Source organism: Numida meleagris, chromosome 1 (genome assembly GCF_002078875.1).
Source record: "Numida meleagris isolate 19003 breed g44 Domestic line chromosome 1, NumMel1.0, whole genome shotgun sequence".
Taxonomy (NCBI): Eukaryota; Metazoa; Chordata; class Aves; order Galliformes; family Numididae; genus Numida; species Numida meleagris.
In genome coordinates this window covers 22,438,351-22,462,221 of record NC_034409.1, presented here as the reverse complement: position 1 = coordinate 22,462,221, position 23,871 = coordinate 22,438,351, and the positions used below count along the sequence as shown (strand labels likewise).

The 23,871-nt window shown below is 38.6% G+C and overlaps 1 protein-coding gene across 1 annotated transcript in view; it reads right to left on the bottom strand.

The window, feature by feature from the left end:
• Positions 1–23,871, bottom strand: part of ATP6AP1 (ATPase H+ transporting accessory protein 1) — a 53,902-nt gene that overhangs the window by 8,468 nt on the left and 21,563 nt on the right. Inside the window, exons 7-8 of the mRNA XM_021384797.1 lie at positions 2,537–2,778; positions 1,872–1,925 (exon numbers count right to left, since the gene is read on the bottom strand). Coding sequence (XP_021240472.1) covers positions 1,872–1,925; positions 2,537–2,778 — 296 coding nt within the window. The remainder of the gene's footprint in view (positions 1–1,871; positions 1,926–2,536; positions 2,779–23,871) is intronic.

The window sequence follows — 23,871 nt, the reverse complement described above, 5'->3', positions numbered from 1 at the left end:
TGCTCACATTGAACATTAGAGCCAATGCAGGAAGCAAACGTTCACACAGCCATTATACTCTTTGAAGTATTGTGGCACAAACAGTTCTTGGCTGCATGTTAGACTCCCTCTGTGGCAGATAACCCTGTGAACTCTAATTGTCACTCCTTGTTACTGATCACCATCTCACGTGGCTATTCACTGCAAGAAATGCTTCTGAAAAGGAAGTTACCTGGAATTACCAATGTTCCAAAGATTATAAGAGAAGCACAATTGTTAGGTGCCAGACTTTACACCACAGTTCTTGGAGCAATTCCATTTAATACATGCTGTATGAGAACAGTCACGTTCTTAGAAATTTAAGTAGGGAAAAGAGAAATGAAGCTCTATCCAGTTAATGCTCTGCACTTCTGTCCAATTTGGTACCATTCTCCAGAGAAGATGACAGATGCATGAGCAGCTGGATGCCATCAGCTGCTGAGAAAGCTGAGGTGCTTCTTCCAGCAAAATCTATAGCCCACTGCTCCTACTCCTGCTGAAGCATTAGTTCACTTTTCTAAAAGTAGCACAGCCAGAAAACCTCAACAGCTCACCCTTCTACGGCAAGTGCACGAGGCTGACCACTGCTCTTGCTAGAGGGAAGGGAGAGGCATGTTTCCATAAGAAGAGGCAGCTGCTTGTAGGAGGTGGGATATGCCTAGCTGCTCAGCGTAATGTGGTAGGCTTGGCATGGTAAGGACAAGCTCTGGATTGATTTTATGCTGCTGAGGTTAGAGTTTATTGAGCTTAGTGAGGAACAAATTGAGCTCTTTGACCGTGGTCCTGTCTGGTGTCATTTTATTTTATTAAATGACCTTTGCAGGGAAAAAATAATGCAGTTATGGCTCTGTCCTCTGTTCTTTCTCACCTCTTTGCCCTGCTCGTGTCCTGTCTACCGAGGCAGAATGCAGTCTTACTAAGAAGTCATCTTCAACAACAAATGTAATTGAAATGAACCAGAAGGGGAAAACAGAAGTTATAACGTATCTCTGCAGGTTTTAGTTCTTGAGAACAGACATGCTAGGATGAGCAAAGTAAATTAAGTCTTCCCAAATCATGAAAAGATCAATGGGCTCTTCTGGTTCTGTTAAGTATGTATTATACACCATGCAATATTGTATTATGGGAGCTACTAGAGGCCTAAAATGACATGACTGTCTCTTTAAGGAAGAGAGGAACTAGAATGAAAAGAGCAGGCCACATTGTCTTTGACAGAGTTTAAGGAAAACATTTAACTGCTGTTCCTGCTGCTGAGGAAAGAACTGAGGTTTGTGGACCAATAGGCAATCCCCACAGCAGTACAGATGCTATCCTGGAGTCCACCAGTGAGAGCAAAAGCAGCATGTTTTCTCTTTGAGTTTTCATCCCAAGCCTTCCTGTTTCCTTATTTTCTCTTCCCTATTCTTATGGTAGAAGAAGCCCGCTCTTGCCATCATTCACAGAGCAGAAAAATTATCAGTTTTTGCAGCTCTCATTAGCCACAAGCTAACTCCAACAGAGTACATTGGCAATCCATATCAGGATGAAACACAAGCCTGGCAAGCCAAGCAGACTTCAGCTCCTAGAATTATTTCCAAATTAAAGTTTGATTTCCCTGAGATGGGAAATCCTGTTCTGATCCTACCAGCAAAATAAGATGTTTCCACTATCTTACAGAACGGTTGTTTGTCTACACTATTTTTCAGAACTTTACCTGAGCACACTTATATATTCTTTAATGTATGGTAACTCTTCAGCAAAAAAACCCAAAACTGTGATTTTAAAAACCTTTCCACCTCTTTTTCTCTTTGTCTTTGTTTACAAATGGGCTTTGTACATCACAAAGATTTATTTAAGAATAAATCATAAGTTACCTTATCTCTAGGCTGTTGATTCCATTCACTGGCTTTGTGTATTTTAATGACAGTCTAAGAGTAAGAAAAAGATTTTTAATGTTAGAGTAGTCAGCTTTAATTAAATCACTGTGACATTTCAATCAGAAGGAATATTCTAAATCAATAGGCAATTACAGAAGTCATGTAGAAAAGGTTCACAGTACAAAAAGCACACAGAAAAATATGACAAAATATTTCTATAGTCTTTTTTTTTTAACCAAGAGCAGGTGCTTCAAAACAAATGAAAGCAGAGATCATGTTTCATTAATGTATTTCCAACTGAAGTACCACCTACCAACTGGCAATACTGCACTTCAAGGGAATTTTACAATGAAACAATCATCTCGTTAACACTAGTGCAGATCTCTGTGATGGCAAGATCAGGCACAGAGAAACCCATTTGGACCAAACATAAACAAGCAAGGAACTAAATAATGCAGAAGGAAAAAACAGTAAATATAGAGGTGACATCTGAAAAACTGTGGTCTTGACTCAATCTTCTTCTTTCAAGAATATTAAATTTAGTATTTTGTATTTTATATGCCTTAGTAGAAGAAAATTAAGTTTTTATTCTTTCCACTGCTTTATTTGTTAGCTTCCAGAACAATATGTTTGTGAAATATAAAATTTCTTGTTCTACTCACGTTCTGTTGGTGTCTGAGCACGTAGAGGAAGAAGTATCCACGCTTCGGGTAACAAATGTTGCATTTGTCAATTCTATTAAAACTGAACCATTGACAACAAGGCTGAAATTACTAGCATAGAAAAGGATGCATGTATCATTTCCAGTGGTCACATTCAGAGGTGGATATGATAAACCGTCTTCTTCCTCAGTAGCCATTAACTGTCGTCTTAATTTCCACATCACATCAGTTTTTCTAGAAATCTGGAATAACAGCACACAAACAGTTCGTAACCTTTGGGAGAGATGATGTCATCTGAGCACAGATCTTTACCACTCTGTCCCATGAGACTCCATCCTTCTTAAATCTGCAGTTAAACTTAACATTTATAATTGTCTGCCTTTTTAATTGGCAGCATGGATGCTAACTGTGTGGTATTAACCTTGGTTCCCATGGTAAGGAAAGTAAAATGAGTACCTGAGACAAATGAATATAAAACTATGCTAGTGCTGCCTTAAGATAGTAGTATCCATTTCTGTTAGCGTATAAAAATATATGTATATTTAGACTAGAGAACACTACAGTGAAATAATTTCATCTCTTCCGTGATAATATCACAAGAAAATTTCAGCTTGACAGTTCAGCGACCATGCTCCTTAATAACAGCAACAGCTTTCACACTCTTCATTCTAAAAAGCATGGAAGAAGGCTACTAAACTACAGCAGTTCTGTATTTAGGCTCTTCTGATGGCTTCTGGAAGAAGATCTATGCTCAGTTGGATAAGAAGAGACTTCACTGCAGATACATTTGCTTTAAGGAAGCTTCCGGGAATTCTTTTAACAGGGAGTGCCTTCTTGCAAATGTGCTCAGGGCATCTTTGCTAAAAATAGCCCCACTGGTATCAACAGTAAAAGCTATCTTGTCGTACTGGATAAAAACTTTATCTTTTTATTCATGTCTTTACTTCTTACTCTGTTCATACCTGTGCTATGCCATTTATTTTTAGCACCTGCATCAGCTTTACAACTTGATATCCTACAAGTGGCCTCTGCCCTTGGAGAACTTTAGAATACAAGAAATGAGAAGTGTGACAGGAGTTACCAGAGGTGTAATTATGTTGATCTACTGCCCGGAACCATATCTAACAAGTTTAAAGATAGGCAAGGACCTTTTTTTCCAGTCTGGAACAGAAGCTACAATATCACTTTATAACCTGATTGTGGAGAGGAGCCCCCAGAGGATTTTGTCACATTAACTGCTGCCCTCTAAACACTGTGGGACATCTGTTATTTACAATGTGTCTTTGCAGATAGCTATCTCATTCTAGGAACAAAGCAGAATGGGTTGAGTAAAAAACCTTTGACTAAACACTCAAATGAAGATTGCAATCTTCTTCTCCCATACATGCATACTTTATGAATTTCTTTTTAATGCAGAGTAGTGCCTTTTCAAATACATCAGAACATGCATTATTTTAAATGAATACCATTTCCTTTAAAAGAAGAGTGCACAACAAAAGAAAATATTCAACTTTTGATATAAAACTTTTAATCTTCCCTTAGGCTCTCCTGAAATGTAATCATTTTATTTCAAACTGAGAGGAAGAGCTGAAGTCTAAATTATATCCTGTCTAACAATTGACTTCATTATGTGGGCCCCGCATATCATCTGAAGAGGGCTTTAAAAACCACCTGCTAATAGCTGAAAACAATGCTGCATTAGAGACTGTGATTGGGCTGAGTTTGGGGATTAGTTTAAGGTATCTTAAAATAAAAAGAAAGCCATTAGGATATCATCATGAGACTGCAGCTTTATTTCCATTGCTCTGCTGCCAGTACTTTGTCATGAAGCTTTCACACGAAGATTCACTCTGGTCTCAGGAAAAGCATATAAACCAAAAGAGCATTTACCTGTAAAGTAGGGGTGTCAGGGACTAAGAAATCCATTCGTTTTCCCCGACTACACCTGTTTTAACCAATTTACCCATGCTGACGAAGGGAGGCAACAGAGCTTGCCAGACACGCTTCTAAAAGCAAGCTTTGTTTCAGTCATATTGTGACTGAAAATAGAGAAAGTTTTGGACTGTGCAGACCAGCAAGTCCTTATGTGCACTGCTACTGGTAGGTAGCAGAACACCACTAAATGGGAACCTGAAAGTGTCACCTCTCTGGAGAAATGTCCTCCAAGCACTTACCAGCCTGTATATTCATCCTGTCAGCCTGCAGGTGTTTATGGTACCTGTGGCTGAAGCAATTTAGCATATTCAAAATCAGAAAGCAGCAATTCAAGAAAAGCACAGTCCTGAGGCTGGAAGGAACGTGTCTGAGATAGGCAGCCCGGGAGCTGCGGGAAGGCTGAGGACAGTGATGACTCCTCACAACAGCCTGCAGCTTGGAGTGGGGAGCTCTCCCCCAAACGGCCCCACTTCCCTGTTTCAGAATAAGCCTTTGTGGCTGTACAAACGTGAGTTTACTGAATTAAAACTGTTCTCCCCATACCATATATTCCATGCTGAGCTATAAATGACAAGATACTTCCTTGAGACATTGATTATATTTACACTAAGTTTTTGTAAATCAATTAGATTTTTTAGAAATAATCCATAGTGACAGTGTTCTCAACCATTATGCTATATTTTGTTTAGTGCTCCTTTCAGCTTTACCTAATCTGAATTATACATACTGCTAGTCACTGTCTTGTTTGTCTGGATTTATCAATGGCATTTTTGACCTCAGATTTGCAGTGAACAATCACAAGACAAGATCAAACAAGATACAGGGGGAAAAAAGGGCGCAACTGACATTGTCTCAGATCACAACTGAACATTATGGTTCCTAACTGAACCTGCAGTAGAAGCTTGGACAAGATTCTTCCCTTTGATCTGGTTTGCAATCATCTCTCTTGGAAAGGAGAAAGCCAGCCGATCTGGCTACATTTTGATGCACAAACATGCTGATCTTTTTCAAAGCAAACATATCCAAAATTATTCATTTGTTTTGTCATTGCTGGCTTTTTGTTGGCTGTTCCAAAATAGAATGGCTAGGGACAAGAAAAAAATTTGGGACCGTTTTATATATTTGAAAATACAAACATACATAAATTGAATGCTTGCAAATATATTTTTAAAAAAACCAACAACATAAAATACTGGGAAATAAAATTTAATTGGCTGAAATTATGAATGGTAATGAACCACAGAAACAAGCTACATTTTGCACTAGTTCAAAAGTGGGATTTTCAGGTAACAGTTCAACAGATGGCTATGTCTTTTTTTTTCAGACTTGTACTTCTTCACTTTTTAATGACTATATTTAGGTGTGCACATCAGTAAGAATACAAAAAGTGTCCAGACGGTGTCCATTGCACCTTTTCATCTCGAACATTACGGGTCTGTAACCACATCTCTGTGGAGCTGTTGCTCTTGTTGTAACAGCTATAGGAAACGAAAGGTCATTCTGTAGTTTCAAGGAGGAGAGGGAATGATGAAGAAGGTTACACTTTCTTTCACTTTTTAGGTTGTATCCCAGTCCTTGCCTCCATATTGGTACTGTGATCTGTGATGTGTTCTCTGTGTATATCATGCTTAGATGGCAAATGATCATTTTTCTAAATGTGGTCATAATACAATTAAACCAGTTGTTGGAATCACAAAACTACATACAATCTCAGCTTCTATTAAAAGCAAAACAAAATAAAACACAGAAAATGCAGTATGAGAACAAGATAATAGCTTATTATCTTATTATTAGCTTATTCTGATAAGCAAAGAAAAGAGCCTGAAAATATTCAGGGGCTACATTTCAAAGACAAAAGCTCAAAATATGTTATGAGAGGGGATGTAAAAAAATCCTTTTGGGTCACTTACAAATGTAAGCTCAGTGTAACATCTGAGGAGGGGAAAGGGACTGCAATCATGTGATCAGAGCACTCCAAAGACAAATACTTGCTATCTGATGTAGAATTTGCCTCAATAGCTTGAACAGCATCTATATTTAATGTACCATCAGCAGAGCTTTTGACAGCACCCCAAGCTGAATGCACAACTGCAATTTTTTAATATAAGAGGGACCATTACAATGTTTTCTCACAAGGCATCTTTTTAAAAATGATGCTAGAAAGCTGCTGTGTGCCGAGTGCTGTGGTGCTGGTCCTAGGACAATGGCGGATAATGCTGCTTGCTGGGCTTTGGCTGTAGCATATCAGAAGTCACTCAGTATTCATGTCTCAGCCAAGAATCAGCACATTTCCATTCCTTTTTCTGAAATTTCCATTTTCCTTTTGTTCAAGTGAAAACAGGTCAGTTTCCTATGGTTTTTTAAATTGATGTAGCATCACAGACTCATCACACACAGCAACATTACCACTAGTCCAGCCCCAACCCTCCCAATACATCCGCTCTGCTAAAAGATACTGTCAAAAATCGGAGCTGCAGGCTCATGATAATTGAAAACCTTAGAATCCAAGATCACCACAAATATGTTACTTCCAGAGTTAGGTTTAGAAAAATCACATACAAGTAGAAGGAATGTTCAAACACTGATCCATTGGCACAGGCCTATAGCCTAACAGTACTTTCACCTGTAAAAAAAGTAGAATGTCAAGCAGTTACCAGTTATCTCTGGTTTTGAGTTTGAACTTTTCAAGGTTTTTATCATTTCCATTTTGTTGTTGTTGCTTTTTTCCTCCCTCTGGACTATTTTAAAATATCTCACTTTTGGTGTTGCATTTGGCTAGCCCTGTGTTCCATTTAAATCTCAAGCTCTCTCCCTTTTTTTTCCTGAGCAGACTGGATGCACCTTGGATTCATTCTCTGATACACCATTGCGTTGTGCTGCCATCCAGAGGAAATTTGACAGGCTGGAGAAATAGTCTGACTAAAATCTCAGCAAGTTCATCACGGTGAACAGACAAGGAACAAGCCCAGGCACCAGGTCACAGTGGGAGTTGCCCAGCTGGAAGGCAGAAAAGGAGCTGGGAGTTGAGGTAGACACCAAGCTGAACGTGAGTCAGCAATGGGCCCTTGCCACAAAGAAGACCAATGGTATCCTGGGCTGCATTAGGCAAAGTATCCCCAGCAGGTCAAGAGAGGGGATTTCCCTTCTGCTTAGCACTGCTAAAGCCACACCCTGGAGTGTTGTGTCCAGTTCTGCCCCCTCCCCAGTAGAAGTGAGACATGGAATTACTGGAAAGAGATGCTGAAGGGACTGGAACAACTCTCCTGTGAAGAAAGACTGAGAGAGCTGGGCCTGTTCAGTCTAGAGGAGTCTTGCAGTGATCTCATCAATGTGTATACATTGATATGGGAGCATACAAAGACAACAAAGCCAGTCTCCTTTATGTGGTGTGCAGCATCAGGACAAGAGGCAATGGACACAAACACTGGAGGTTCTAACTGCATGTCTGTACCACGTGGACGATGGAGCACTGGCACAGGTTGCCCAAAGGCCGAGCAGACTCCTTGTTGGAGATCTTCAAAAGCTGCCTGGACACGGTCCTGGGCAACCTGCTCTGGGTGTCCCTGCTGGAGCAGGGCTTGGAGAAGATGGACCCAGATGTCCCTGCCAGCCACAGCCATTCTGTGGTTCTGTGTGATTCTGTCTTAAATCATCTAAAGATGTAGACATCATAACTACTAGATTAGGAGGCATGATGAAGAAGGCTTTCATCACAATGTTGAAAGCCTGGGTTCCTGCACTTCAAAAATTAGAAGCCCCATATTGTTAAGATGTTATTTCCTACCTACTAAACGAACTGCACATTTTTTCTACTGCTTTTCACTATTCCTACTGTTTGAATTGGCCAAGAAGGCCAATGGTATCCTGGAGAGCATTAAAAAGAGTGCAGCCAGCAAATCAAGGGAGGAAATCCTCCCCCTCTACTCTGTCCTGGTGAGGCCACATCTGGAGTACTGCATCCAGTTCTGGGCTCCTCAGTTCAAGAAAGACAGGGAAATTCTACAGAGAGCCTAGCAGAGGACAACAAAGATGATAAAGGGCCTGAAGCATCTCCTGTACGAGGAGAGGCTGAGAGACCTGGGGCTGTTCTGCCTGGAGAACAAAATACTGAGAGGGGATCTGATAAACGTTTATAAATATCTGAAGTGTGCGAGGCAATTGAATGAGGCCAGCACAAGGAGCAATAGCCAAAAACTGGAACACAGAAAGTTCCCAACAAATATGTGGAAGAACTTCTTTACAATGAGGTTGCAGGAACAGGCTGCCCAGAGAGGTTGTGCAGTCTCCTTTTACGGAGATATTCTGGACATTTTCCTGTGCAACCTACTGCAGGGAACCTGCTTTAGCAGGGGAGTAGGATTCAATCATCTCTAGAGGTCCCTTCCAACCCCTGCAAATCCGTGATTCTGTGTGAATTAACTTACTAATACAATCTGTGAACCCTAAGATACATGTCTGTCCATCATCTACACAGACATTAAAGCAGATATAGTACTAAATAAAAAAAGAACCTGGTTCAGAGTAGCAAAAAACTTTGAGTAAGTTCAAATTCAAATGCAAACTCTGATGGAGTAACTACAGTCTTTCATACTCAGTTGCAAATTATCTCACCTACCTGTGACTAATTTTGACATTCATTCCTTATTACTAAAACAGACAGGGATAAAATTTCTGTGCTGCTGCAACTGAACCCAGAGGATGTTTAAACATTAAGAGGATGTTTAAGCATTTTCCACCAGCAATGTTTGTAGGGTGACCTGTTTGTATTCAGAATCTCCTGAACATTTCCAATAGAGATGCCTAGCTTATCAGGAATTACCAGAAGCTCATCTGAATGAACCTTTCTTGTTCCTTTAACTATCTCTTTTGAAGGCAGTAGGTTATCACAACTTCAAGGTACTTTTTTCAAATTTGAAATTTCTATTCACACTTAGATCACTTGATATTTTACAACTTGCACATTAATACAGTAAAACATATCTTAAAACTGCACAAATCCCAAGTAATTGCATGTGCTGGTGTTATCAGAAACAAAACTGAATTTATAAATTGTTCTTTCCTTCCACATTACATCTCTTCAATGCCAACAGCATGAGGTAAAGTTAAAATGGAGTTTTCAACAGAACAAAACAAGTAAAAACATGCACTGAGTAGATTCAGGAAAATTTAGAAACTCAGTTTAGAAAGATCAATTTCCATACATACATATATAAGCCAGAGTAAGAACTTTGAATTGTGAGATCCAAGTCTTTACATTTTTTACTCAGACATGGTTCCTGTCAACAGCTTTTTTCTGCAGTAAAAGCTTCAAATTGACCGGAATCACCAGTGCACGCAGAACAAGCTAACAGGCAGGTAACATGCTTCTCTTCGGGGAAACACAGCATAGAAAAGTTGTTCTAAGTAACAAGCTACAAGAGAAACATGCTTTAAAAGAGATATCATCTAATTCAAAATCTATGCATAACTGAATGATGACAACATGTGGTGTAAGTATGGACTTGGTTGCCTGCAGCGTTCACATATGTATCTATACAGAAAGAATTACACAAAGTACGAAGATCTAAGTGCACTGTGCAGAAGGCCAGCTCACGGAAAAGCAGGATTCAGTAGATTAAAACTGTACTTAGAATCAGACAATTCCCTACTCAGAAATCTCGTTCTTATCTCAGCTGACTGCATGGATCTTCAGTCAAATCTAGATGTAGAACACAAAGCTGCAGATCTAGTGGCATTTACAGGAGGACCAAAAGGAGCTTAACGTGGTCATACTTAACAGTGCACAGCAGGAATCATGTTTTCAAAGCAAGTTTAATTTGCGTTGCTGAAAATGGAATGGGCTCCTCACCAAAAAAGAGGGAAACTTCTAGAAAACAGCCTTTTTCTTAGATTATACTTTCTCCTTTTTATTTCCAGTTCAGCAGTTGGTAGGAATTCATTAGACCACTAATGCCAGCACACTAAAGTGGACTTCATGCTATTTTGCACCTTTGTAAAGCAGCTGTAAGCCTAATCGAGACATTTGAGTAAATCTGAGTAGCATGTCCTTTTGCTCAGTGGAGTTCTTAGCTTCTTTTTCACATTTTTATTAATATTCTCATAGAGCAGGGGAAAAAAAAGAATGCATAGAAATGAGGTTATCATGTCAATGGCAATCATTTATTAACAATGATTACTAATGCTTTAGTGCCTTGCAGGATATATGACCCAGTTTACTGGTTCACATTATCAGCTGATGGTTCCCTCCCCAAGCATGAATACTTCTATCAGCAACCCAAATGGCTCAGGGACCGTGACCTGCCATTCTGCATATCATCTCCCAGGATTCTTCATGAAAGTGAGGCAGGGACACAGGAAAAGTGAAAATATAAGCCTGACTCTAAGAGATAAGGCTGTCTTCCATAATTGATAGCACTGTTATGACATTTTGAGATCTCCGGTTAGAAGGGACAGTAGAACTGCAATATAACTGCTCAGCTCAGCAGCCTGTGTAAACATAGTCTGCAGTGTTATTCAGTATGTTTATGGCCAGATGTGTTTTATCACAGGTCTGTCCTTTTACAGCACTGGGCTGTATAAGATCTCTTGTCTTACGTTTACCAAGCACATGGCTAGCCTGTGCAATTAAATATGGCACAGAGGTGAGTGAGCTAGTCCACCAGACCCATAGTCAGCCATGGTTCTGGCCGACCATGCACATCCCACCAGAGCAGGGAAAGGTGCTGAGATGCAGCACTTCCACTTAAAGGGCCTTAAAATGAGGCATGGAATGTCTTGTGTGTATAGGCTAACAACCACATCCACAAATGCCAGGGTAGTCTCAATTTTTCAACTTTTAATTGATTTTTACACTACACTTTTCCAGTTAACTTGAGGAAGAACAAGACCTGATCCATAAAAAAAACTCCTGATTTTAGAAAGTAAAACAAAGTATGTATAAAACAGTAAAACAAATTATGTGCAAAACATAGTATGTAGCACTGGAAGGAGCTGCCGCACTTAAATTCACCACTTACATTTCACTTATGACAACTACCCCAAATACAGTTTTCCCAATGAAAACAATGTCCTGGTCATCTACCATATTGTTAAAACTCATTTGAATCCTTTTAGTTAATCAGATTTTTTAATCTAGAATACAAAATGGAGGAAAAAAAGTACTGAGAATTTCTATATAGTTTAGATTTAATCCTGCAAAGAATCTACCAGATATATTCAAGCAATATTCCAATGCCAGTATCCCCAGCTTTAACATTAGATTTTGGGCCTCATTTCAGGCAATTCTGCCATAAAGATAAAAGAAGGTACAGATTTTACATCAGTTTTAGACTGCTAAGGGGAATATCCACTCCATCTAACTGTTTTCCCCACTTTCTTATATCTGTATATGCAATCCAAGTTGCCATGGGAGGTGTGAAAAAAGATGAGGAGTCTCTGTTGCAGGAAGAGGAAAGAGAGATGTAGTGAAGGTTGGACTGAGACTAGACAGGGGTCTGGTGGGCTACATCACTGAAAAATGCAGACAGGGTAAAATGCATCACTCCTAGGGCTGGGAGAGTTGCCAACACTGTTTTTTTCCCCAAATGTAGAGTAGTCACAGGAGAATTAAAAACATGAACATCCGTAAGTATCTCTCTTCCTCCACTTAGAATTTTGATCCCATAGCACTTGAGATGACTAATCTGCAAAACAGGGAAGTCTATCATCCTGACTGAAAAAAGAGATGAGGACAGTATGACAGTATTATACGCTACACTTACATTTTTCACTGAAACGTCAGTGAAATTAATTTTTAGCTTTAAAATTTACATATTGTTTTTACTAGTCCTTGGGTTTGTCTGTAATAAATGAAAGTCCAAATGCTGCTATGTTTTCCAGATGGTTAGATTCTCCCTATAAAAATACTGCGTTCAATGTGACAATGACATTCTTTGCTTCCAGCATCTCCATTGGTCTGTCCCAGCTCTTTTGGAGAAAGTCAGAACTTGCACTGAAGGAACTTGTGAGGGGAGTCTGGCACTGTCTGTCTAGTTTTGATGAATCAAAAGGCAAAGGCCAATAATTCAAGCAAACTGCAGTTTTTGAACATGGAAGTTGAAACAAGCATTTTTTTTTTTATTTACAGAAAATCAATAAAAAAGTGCTTACTTTCTACTCTGTTTTCTTACACTCTGTAATCCACTTAATTTTTCTGACAGTTGCGTGTAGCTGGAAGTTATATATATATAGATGAAAACCACATCAGAAAGTCTAGAAAAAGCTCACCTTAGAAGTAACAGCCATGCATGTTGGAAGATTACCACACTTTCTTTTTTCCTTGATAAAATTAAACAAAACCTTCCGAGTTTGCTTCAAAATAGCTGTATTTCCACCAAAGCTTAGTTAATTCTTCCATTTAACACATCTAAGCCTGCATTATCAATCTCACCTTCATAATTTCCTTCATCTCCTGCCAGTTGCCAGCACATGCAAGCTCTGCCAGCAGTTGGTTGTAACTGCCACCTCTGGGGCTGGTAGTTATTGATCCTTGCCGTACCTTGATAAACTTTGGAAAACTGAACTTTAAGGTGAGGTGTATTAGAAAACAAAGACCAACGTCCTTCCAGCACTACAAAGGAGTTACTTCAGCAACCCGATGCCTAGTGCTGCTCTTACCCCATAGCCAAGTTCCCCTTGCCAGGCAATCCTGAGCCTGTCTGGGGATTTGGTTCAATCACCAATTGCTCCTGATGGCAGTTCACAGCCTGAGAAGAACTGTGGACCAGCCAAAAGGAAGATCATTAGGTTCATAAAGAAAGTGTATACTGGGAAGAAGGAAGGAGTTTTCAACAGTGAAGAGGCAAAGTAGGATCTAACATTCACCTTGCAATAGTTCTGCTCAATGTAAGGCATGAAATCCTCCTAATTCTGTTCCAGGTTTTTGTCAGTGTTTCATCTAAAAGCCCCAGAGGCAGAGCTAACTTGCTGTTAGAATACCGGGGGTTTAACTTACGTGCTGCACCACACTAAAACATAGGATGCTGCTGCTCATGAATCATTAAATATCTACCTGTGAAATCACTCAATCATTTGGGTTAAAACAGAAATCCCATCAGAGAAAAACAGCTGCAATGTGGCTAAAATTGTAAACATTGAGGTTTTAGAAAAATGACAAAAACAGAACAACAAAACATGCCATGTAATATTAAATCTGATGTCAGGTACCACTTTACAATAATGCTTCCATTAACAAATTAAACAAGATGCCTATGGCATTTTGGCAGGAAAAGGATGGGTTCCTTGTCTTTTTTTGTTTGTTTTCCAAGTTTGACAACTTTCTAAGCCAAAACATTAGCAAGAAAGATACCATTTATTATCTGACTGAAATTCTATTGAATCTAAAGCTGTCAGCTACAAGGCACGGGTAGTATGGTCTTCAAAAAGGAAAAACTTCTGTATTTCATTACACAAGCATTTCTACAACAGGCAGTTTTTTATTACCAACCTGGCCTAATTCTTAGCTTTGTCTGCTAAAGCTCTAATGTGCAATCTTTGTGAATAAAGGCTTGCATACAAATCCAGGTTAATAGATTTTTATGGAAAAGCCTGTAGTATTTAATAAAAGTAACTTTTAGGGAGAGCATTTCAGTAGAATATCCATCAAAAGCAAGGACATATTTCTCCGCTAAAGTCATAAAAATGCTTCATTATTAATTATCATCTCTTACTCTAATTTTAGAGGTGTGCATGCTGAACTTAAGAATTAATGGCTGCATATGTACAGGGGTTATGCATGAGTAATGATGGCCTCTCTTTCTGCCTGCTTCTAATGGCAGAAAGTCATTAGCTGATGGCTTTGGATCAAATCTAATAGTTCAGTGGATCTCAGACAGGGTAGGAGTCAGAAAATAGAGAAAATACAACTACTACATGTGCAAATATGGCAGATCTAGAAGTGCTCCACAAAATGTCTTCCTACCAAAAACAGTGAATTTTTAAAATTGTAACATTCTGTTGCACTATGTAAAGTGAATGAATTATCTTCTAAAATGAAGGGAAAGATGAAATGTAATGCACCAGATAAAAAGAAAATGAAACAATTCAAATTTCTTCTAATTAGTTTTAACTGTGTTACAGATGGGATGCACTAAAACTTAGGGGTTTGTTGTACTGCCTCTAACCATTAGATCACAAACACTTCCCAGGGATATCAGGGATATGCATTTTACTGATTATTGGCAAATTTTTGTCATGTGCTGGTAAAGGGTGTCTTTGTCCTCCTAATAGCTCTCTTTAGCACAGACAAGAGGCCACACTAGAAATCAAATGATGCAGGATTTAAAAGCTTTTGCCAGGACATGGGGTAGCCCTGTGGTTGCACCAGATGGTTCTTTTTGCAGCTTTATTTAATTTTCTACAGAGGAATGGAACACAGGAAGTACTGCAGGTTGGTGTTTCAACCACATGCACAAGCGTTCTTGTCGCACAGCACAGAACTTCTTGCTCTTCAGACACAGGAATATACTGGGAGGAGACACAAACATTGTGATTCTCTGGGCGGATGAGATTGGTTTCCCATTTCTAATCTCTCACTTCCTCAAAATGAGAATGCATGTTTACCTCTGAAGATCGTGCCTGTGAACCTCAACATCCAGAGAAAGAGGGAATATAAATTTCTCTTTAATCAGAATACAGACTTCCCTTTGATCAGTGGTAGCAATGAACAGAGAAGGGATTTCAGAGCTCCAGAAGCAACTTGCAGATCTTTACCAAGGTGGGGGTAAAATCTTGAAAATCCAACCTGTTCCACAACAATGAAGTAGGGAAAACTGCACAGAGTTCAGGGCAAAACCTACCTGATTTCCAGCTGACACAGCTGTTTTTTATTATAGATTTTCCAACTGCCAACAGAACAATGATTTATGTGCAGCTGCCATGTTTTGATGTGGCAATTCTACACCAGCCCCACAGGCAAGCATGAGGAGGAAAGTCCGTAAACTTCCTTTTGGAGAGCTTTTTTTAGTCCGTTGGCTGCCTCTTCTGGCTAGTTAAATATGTTACATATTACCTTTTACATTCCTGTTACAGAGAAATGCTATGTCAATATCCCAGCCTGCCATCACCAGGTAAAGATACAAGACCAGCCACAATCTGTGAGATCAAAGGTCCACCAAGCTCACTTCCAGTGCTGCTGATCATAATTGGATGATGAAGAATAAGAAAAGGGTAAATAAAAACAATTGTTGCAGGATACCCTCCTTGATTCCTGTCATCCTTGGAATAGAGACTTTCAGAGTTGAAGGTTGCATTCAAATGAACATGGGCTCTTCCATCCTCCCTTCCTTCTGTTAAGTTTACCAAATCACAGAAATCAATGTTCAAGTGCTGCTTCAAAAGTAATGCCTCCTATTTTATTATGTTGGCCAACAAAGTCAGAGGTGGATGTTGGTGGTATGGCAGTAGAGGTCGAACCTTTCTGCCAATATTCTATTACATTTTGTTGCCATACGACAGATGGCAGTCTGACAAATGGTGTCTGACATGGAAGTGCTGATGAAGCAAAGGTGCGTTATTGCATTCCTCCATGCTGAAAAAGCTGCACCCAATGACATTAATCGACACTTGCTAAACATTTATGGAGACTAAACAGTGGATGTGAGCACAGGGAGGCGGTGGGTGGTGCGTTTCAGCAGCAGTGACAGTGGGTCACCTCTGCTGGTGCAGATTTTTATGGGTGCAGAATGCAGGCTCTTGTTCATTGCTGGTATAGTGTTTTGTAGCTGAGAATTTGCTTGATCAAATTCTGTTATTGTGCTCTTTGTATCTGTTTCAGTTTTCATGGAAATAAATAGGAGGCATTACTTTCAGAGCAACCTATATACTTTTGTCATCCAAAGATAAGTAATGTGAAAATCAGTTTATTTTGTTTCTTTTAAGGAGTTTGATGCTCCTGAATTTCCAATTGTGGTCTGTAAGTTCTGATCATCACCAATAGCGGCCAGAGATAGTTAATAATTATTTCCTGCTTAACTTCTCCATGTTATTGGTGTTTTTACTTATTATTTCTCCTTGAACTGTTGCTTTTTCTAGATGAAATATTTATGTATTGTACTGACTTCTAGTGTATCCCTTTGCAGATAGGGTGGCATGAATCGCACACATTATGTCACTCACAGACTTGCACTCACCAAGGACTTACAGAGTGAAATAAGTAATGCTTGCTGCTTTACTCTCTTCCTTTTCAAACGTCCCAAAATCAAGGTAGGCCTTACTCTACTACCGACGATAAGACGGCTGGAGAGCGAGGTGCTGCCAAGACGAGAGACGGCGGAAAAAGGGCCGAGGTCTCGTGATCTGCAAGTTTTTATACTGCAAGCTTTTATCTTTTCCCTCCGGCTGGAAAATGGTAACAGAGGAGCAAAGTACCGTGGGGACTGTAGTAGTCCTTCTCTTCTGAGAACCAGGTACATTCACTACATGATGTTATGATGTGGAATACCAATAACCGAAAATCACAAAACCATGACACCAAATAATTCCCAACTTTCTGCTTGCTATTCATCTCACTGCTGAGCACTGTGATATTCCAAGAGATGTGCCTATAGTCACACCGTAATCTCTGTTCTGAGAAATAGCAGCCTCTCACCACAGCACAATATGAATATTTAAGGTTTTCCTCATGTGTATTACTTTCCAGTACACTGGATTTCATCTGGCATCTTATCACCCAGTAACACAGTGCTGGGAGTTGTTTCTCTAACTCGTCAGTACATCGACAAACTGCAGTGCCTTCAGATTTTGGACCCCTTTCCATACTGATAGGGATTCTGTGGAACAGCGCATCCCTATGTAAATTCACTGATAATTATTCTCCATTGTAAACACTACTCCTTTATTTTTATCCATGATTCTCACTTTCTTTTTTTTTTTTATTTCTGCTCTCAAGGAACCTAACTTTTTACTGTATCAACAGGATCACTTTTCCTATGTATCTTATGCCTATCAAAGAACACTGAATCCATACTGTATTTTCCTCTTGTATCCACATAATTACCACTTTATTTTCAACCAGCTGGACTATTTCAGGCAATAGGTTTCCTGGCTGTATTTCTCCAGAAATATGGAACCTCTTTTGAAAATCCATGCCATACCTGGCACCTCCTGTAGCATATAAGTACATATATGTGCTATATCAATTATAATGCATAATTTAGTCATTAGAAATCACAGTTTGGCAGTCTCTTATTTCATTTTACATAAAACTTAGGTGAAAATTAACTTACCTTGATGATACAAAAATATTTTATTGATTTATTCTGAAATCTCTTCTACCAGCTCAGTAACATCAAAAGTTTTTAAGGCTGGATGATTATTGGAAAAATCTTTGAAGTGAGAACTTCTCTGTGTTCCACCACAGAGATCATCAACACAGAGATTCATTTGGCTTTGTGTCGTCACTTATTTTTCAGATTTCCTCTTTGTGATTAGAACCAATGCTTTCTGAAAGCATTCCTGTCTACAGTACTTCTGTATTTTTTATGTCTTTTGCACATTATTTCTAAGAGTGTTTGCCTTATGATTTCACACGTAGCACGCAAGAATTTACATTCCTTCCCATTTGCTGTATTCATACAGGAGATTCACTTTTGGAAGCACAGTGTTTTTATTTTCAGTAGCCTTATCTCCTTCACTCTGTGGTAGGCGTAACCAAGTTTGGGACATTTTTATCTGGGGAGGAGGGCAAGGGGAAAGAAGTGATCTTTCAAAAACAATTTTATAAATTTAGTTTGAACTTTTAATATGTTATCTTTAAACAGTTTGCATTCTAAGAGTCGGTCAACATAATTAGTGGATAACTGGGCAATTTACGGTACCACAGATACATAAACTGTTTCAGTTTTAGGATTAAAACTTTACACTGAAATTGTATCAACTGGATGCAATGTACAACCTGTCTTCCAAGACACTATGGGAAATCCTAGAATACTTATCTTTCTCTCCTTGAATTCAAACTTCAAAAACCAGTCCTTTGCCAATCTGCCATTCCAAAAACATCTCTACCTTGGTATTTTCCTTCCACAAAGTTTATACCATGCTGCCAAAATGCCATATCAATATGCTTGCTTGCCATTATGTATTCCATTCATTCTATTTTATGTTAGTCTTAATTTTTATCTGACTGATCATTTTGATGACCGTTAGCTGTAGATTACTGTATTTTTAGGAGTTTTCTTGGCAGTTCTTATATCTACATTTTACCAATTCTGGCTTTTCCTTTTCTCCTAAGACAGAGTTCTTTCAAACATCCCAGTCTTCTTGGTCCTTAATTTCAAATGCCCTAGAGATTTCTAATATTGTTTGCATGGAATCCACCTATACCCTAAAAGTTAGAAACTGAAAAGAAAAAAGATTGTTCTCATCAGATAAGAATAATAGTTTAGTTCTGTGCTGCCTTTCATTTCTCAGTGAAGTCAATGTACACACACATATATATATTAACATAGAAATAAAATGAAAGCAAAATTTGCAAAACATGCATAAATTAATTGATTCTTAACACCAGTGCCTACAAAACAGTAGCACAAAGTCTAGGGTTTAAGGTAAAACACTAACTTGCAGTTCCCCACTAACACAAATGAATTATGCAGAATTGCTAGCTAGCATTTCTCACATCCCCAGCACTGAATTTTCACACTAATTTGGCTAAATGTTTTGTTGTTCTTTTTTTTTTTTTTTTTTTTTTTTTTTTTTTTTTTTTTTGCTCTAGGGCAACATGTAACTGGCTTCAACAGCCTCAAGCAGTTCTTCTGTAATTATTTAAAAAGACTCTACCTCATCTAAGTAGAAAAAACTGAGTTAGCTGGGAAATAATTAAGTGAATATTATTCATCTACAAGTTAAAGTTTATTTTTTATTATAGTGGAATTATAAAGAGAGGGAGAAGACTAAAGGATGAAGAATTCATGTGTTTCTTCTTTTATGTTGGAAGCCATGATGCTTTATTATACTATGTCAATCTATAATTGCTCCTTCAAATGTGAAAAATACAGAAGTACATGATTAAGGGTCTTCCCTTATTTAATGATGCATGAGGACATCTACCCTATAACCCCAACTCCAGGAAGTGGTATTATAATTATAAGCATTTTTCTAACATTTGGTTCACGGAAAAGCTCCTATTATAATGTTTAGTTATATTTAACAATTTAAAGCATTTCATTAATCAGAAGCTGTGAAGTCAGTGGGGTGGTTGTTGCAGTGTTTAGTCCCTCAGAGTGGTGAACAGAAGAGAGGAGCTGCATACCAGTAGAAGATGCAGCACTGCAGAATGCGCTTGAAAAAATGCAGTAGGTAAAAAGCAAAAACAAAGAAAATACAACCACAGACACTTGCTAAAGAAGATAAAACATTTTCCAACTCTTTTTAAACTGAGGCTCACTTGAGCCTAACCTGAGGATCTACACCTTCAAGAGACTTTTTGAAGAGTCAAGCACTTGTGCTGCCCATGTTGCTTATGGCTGATCTTGTAGCTCAGACTGCTTGGCTGGCTCTTTGTGGAACCAAAGATTCAAGAAACTTAGATGCTACCTAGAGCTGACAGCTTGTACAGTGAAGCAGTCAAAAGCCCACAGTAGATGAAACTCTCTGAAAATGTGGAGGCAGTAGAGAAGGTTTGAACAGCACTTCACAATGCAACTGTAAAAGGTGGTGTCAAAAAAATGAGCATCAGCTGGGAGGTAGCCATAAATCTCCTTTTGGCAATATGTGTCTCCTCAGAATTCAATCCAACTAGGAAACTTCAAAACTGTCTTGCAGAAGTTTCAGAAGCAAACTTGTAAAAAACTGACATGGACAGCACAAGGACCTGAAGGATGGGAAACATGAGATTCATGATTTGAGGCACACCTATCTTTCAGTCACCACAGTCTTCTAACCTCTCCAGTTACAACAGAACAAGCAACATCACGCATTGCAAACACAAGCCAAAAAAACTAGCTAGCAGTGAGCACAAGTAAGAGGGATGACTTTGACCACAGCTCCAAAAACCACTAAAATTCATACGTTCTAAAAGACTCAAAGTAAGCTAAAACTGATCGTAGCCCCTTGATGATATTGGCATGAGGATCATGTAAGCTTTCATCAGAGAACACAGAAGTTATTTCCTCAGTGAGCAAGACTTGATGGTGACAAACCAGCAGAGATATGCAGCACAGGCTATCAATAAACAGACTGAATCCTAGCTATTCCCGTCCTCCTCCACTACAATTCTAAGGGAGTTCAGAAATAAGAAAGGACACCCTGCTCCGACAGGAGACAACAGTGCATGGCAGTTTAAGCCAGCACATCTTGTCCTGATTCTCCATATGAGTGCACTCCACCACCCCAGCATCTCAGTCTTCACAAGAACTGAGCAAGAAAGGAAATGCTCTCTCTGGAGGGAAGATGACTTCCTGATACAAGAGTGGAACAGGGACTGCAGAGAGGGTTGACTCTCTCATAGAATCTAAGCTACCAAATAAGTCTCAAGGAGAAGAAAGGTCTTGGCAAGAGACCCCTCAAGTCTTGATACAAGTTTCTGTTTTTTAATGGAAAACGAGATGACAGCTCTTGCTCAACAAGAGCTGTCTGACTAAACATCTATGTTGAAATTTGACCTAAGCATGTGGATTGTCATTACACTTGTCAGAGACAAAGGGCGAGTTTCCTCTCATACTGCAGCAATCATCTATAAGAGTCAGAAGAAACACACTCTAAAAAGACCATTTCGGTCTTTTGTCTGTAAAGAGAGCCTTGGTTGATGACATTTACATTTCACTTGCCCAGAATTAGATGACACAAACCGCTCTCTCAGTGCCAGCCTAACTCAGCCAGACCTCAAGGGCAAAGCATCTGAGAAGAGTCACAAGACGTGGCACTTGCCTTGTTGGAGGCAGCTCAGTTATACCACAGCAACTGAATAATGAAACCATTCCATGAAACAGACTTTGTTTCAAGGTCTTAATTCTGTCTCCAAGCTTCAAGTTCTGAAACTGGAACAGAACAGGAATCAGGTGGAATAAATCTGCTTCATGCATTGGGGTTATTAACTGATAACTATGATAGCCCAAAGGGTTCTGTGGCTACACTGACTAATTGAACAGCTCTTCCTCATCAAATCAGAATAGGGACTTAGTCAGAGGTGAGTTTTGCTTTCTGGCTCATTAATTCAGTTTCTGCAAAGCCAATACCAGTCTGGAATCTTTTCCAATATATGTATTTTTCACATTTATTTTTCTTTGCTTGAGGCAATGGAAGAATGAATGAATGAAACAAGAAGATGCTATGAAGCCATTAACTGTCCAGGAGCAGAGGTATAGCAATCGAGACAGAAGTATCTCACAACTCCAGTGTTTGGAAGCTTCACTGCCTAAAATTAATTTAACCCATCATAATGAGATCTTTTTTTTTTCCTTCATTCTTAAGAGTGTTATGTTTAAAGCTCATTTTCCTCATCAGCAGGAAAAAAAAGCCCACTTAGCAAATGCAAATCGTTAATAGGAAATGATTGGTATTGATTTTGAAATGTACTGAGTAATGTGAAATCTTTTCCCACACAATGAAAGCCTTTTACTTCTCATACTGAGTTCTAGGTTATCTCTTGGGAGTGACCCTGTAACTCCTAGATCATTGAATTTGGTGCCTACAGCTTATGCAGAGGGAATTGGTCCTTCAAGTTACAGCTGCAAAACAGTTCACATCTTCCACAGTTCAAGCACACCAAAGATATGTAATACATACTAAGAAGAGGTTACATGCAAATGCAGACAGATGAACCCTTAAAGGAACTTTCCATTTTGACTCTCCTAGCCCTGTACAGAAGTTGATAACCCTGAATGCACTGCAGTAACTTAAAGTAATTTTGTAAAAAATACTTCCAATAGTTTCATACGGTATTAAATTCACAGAATTAAGAAAAGTTTAAATTGCTTACTTTTTAAAATGCAGAACATCTAAAATACATTGCTTTCATTATTTAAAAGTACTTCAGTTGCTCAAACTAAGTCACTTTAATTTAGAAAGTCTTTTGAAATATGCATAGTTTTAAAATTCAACAAACTTTTAAAATTACTCTAAAAATTCCTTCTCTTGATACAAATTCTTTCATTAATTAAAAAAATTTTTCATTCTAATTGTTCTAAATGCAATTTGCAGCTAAGAATGCCCATTCCCCTTTGATTTCAACAGTAAAGAGACACAATAACTGACTACTTTTTGTGGTATCTTCATTAAAAGAAAAAATGCAGTATTTGCAAAAAAAAAAAAAAAAAAAAAGATTGGACGTCCTGGACTCCTGCCCTCTCCTATCCACAAGAAATGCACATCACAAGAGTATCAGTGTGAGCTTCCACATACTGCTCTGTCTTATCTCTGTGTGTTCTAACCCTGGTCTTGAAAACTAAGTCTCCAGAAGTGAAATTTACAGAGTAGATTACTGAAGAAAGTTCTGTTTTTCTTCAGTAGCGTTAGCCTTTTGCCTGCAGTCTGAAGGGACTATTCTGATTATCTAGCCAGAAGTTCAATATGCTACTTCCTTGCAAAAACACAGACTATTTCTGATCAAACCTAGGACACCTTTGAGAAACCCATTCAATTTTGACTTAAAAAAAAAGAGCATTTATGAAGTGCAGTCAAGTTCCCACTTACTCTTCTTTTGAATGAGCTAAACAGACTTCAGTCCATACCCATTTAAAGCAGGTTTTCCAGGTATTCTTGGGCTACAAACATTTCATAGTGTTTGTAGTGTTCCCTCCTGAAAACCCTCCAGCTTCTCAAGCTCCTGCCTGCAGGGCTCACTGGAGATCTAGACAATCTCAGTAATTACTTTCCTGTTACCAAAACCAAGAAAATTATCATTTCTGTATTTTCAACTGGCATTATCCTGAGCTTGAATTAAAAAAACTGAACTGAGCATCGTATTAGCAGTTCAGCTGTATTATCCACTGGATCCGATAACTTTATTTCAAAGTGGTTACTTTACAGGATACAGCACATCCCTCCTATGCCTCTCTTAAGAGGGAACTGCATTCTGTTTTCCTCAAGTCATTTAATCACATTAAAATGTAAATACTGCTTCATGACAACCAGTATGTCATACGAAACAGATTACATAAGTAACTATTCTGCATTGCTACTTACTGCTAACATGATACGATGATCTATACTTGATGTTCTGACTATCAGCAATGGTGGTGGAAACTTTGTGTTCCAGTTGTAAATACTAAATATTGACTAAAGGGAATTAAACCAGCTAATTTAAAAATAAATAGATTAGTAGCCTTCAGTAAATTAACTACACTCCACCTTTACTGAACTGAAAAAGCCTAATAATGTTTCACATAAAACTTACTGTAACACTATTAAAAAACTATTATAGTCATTAA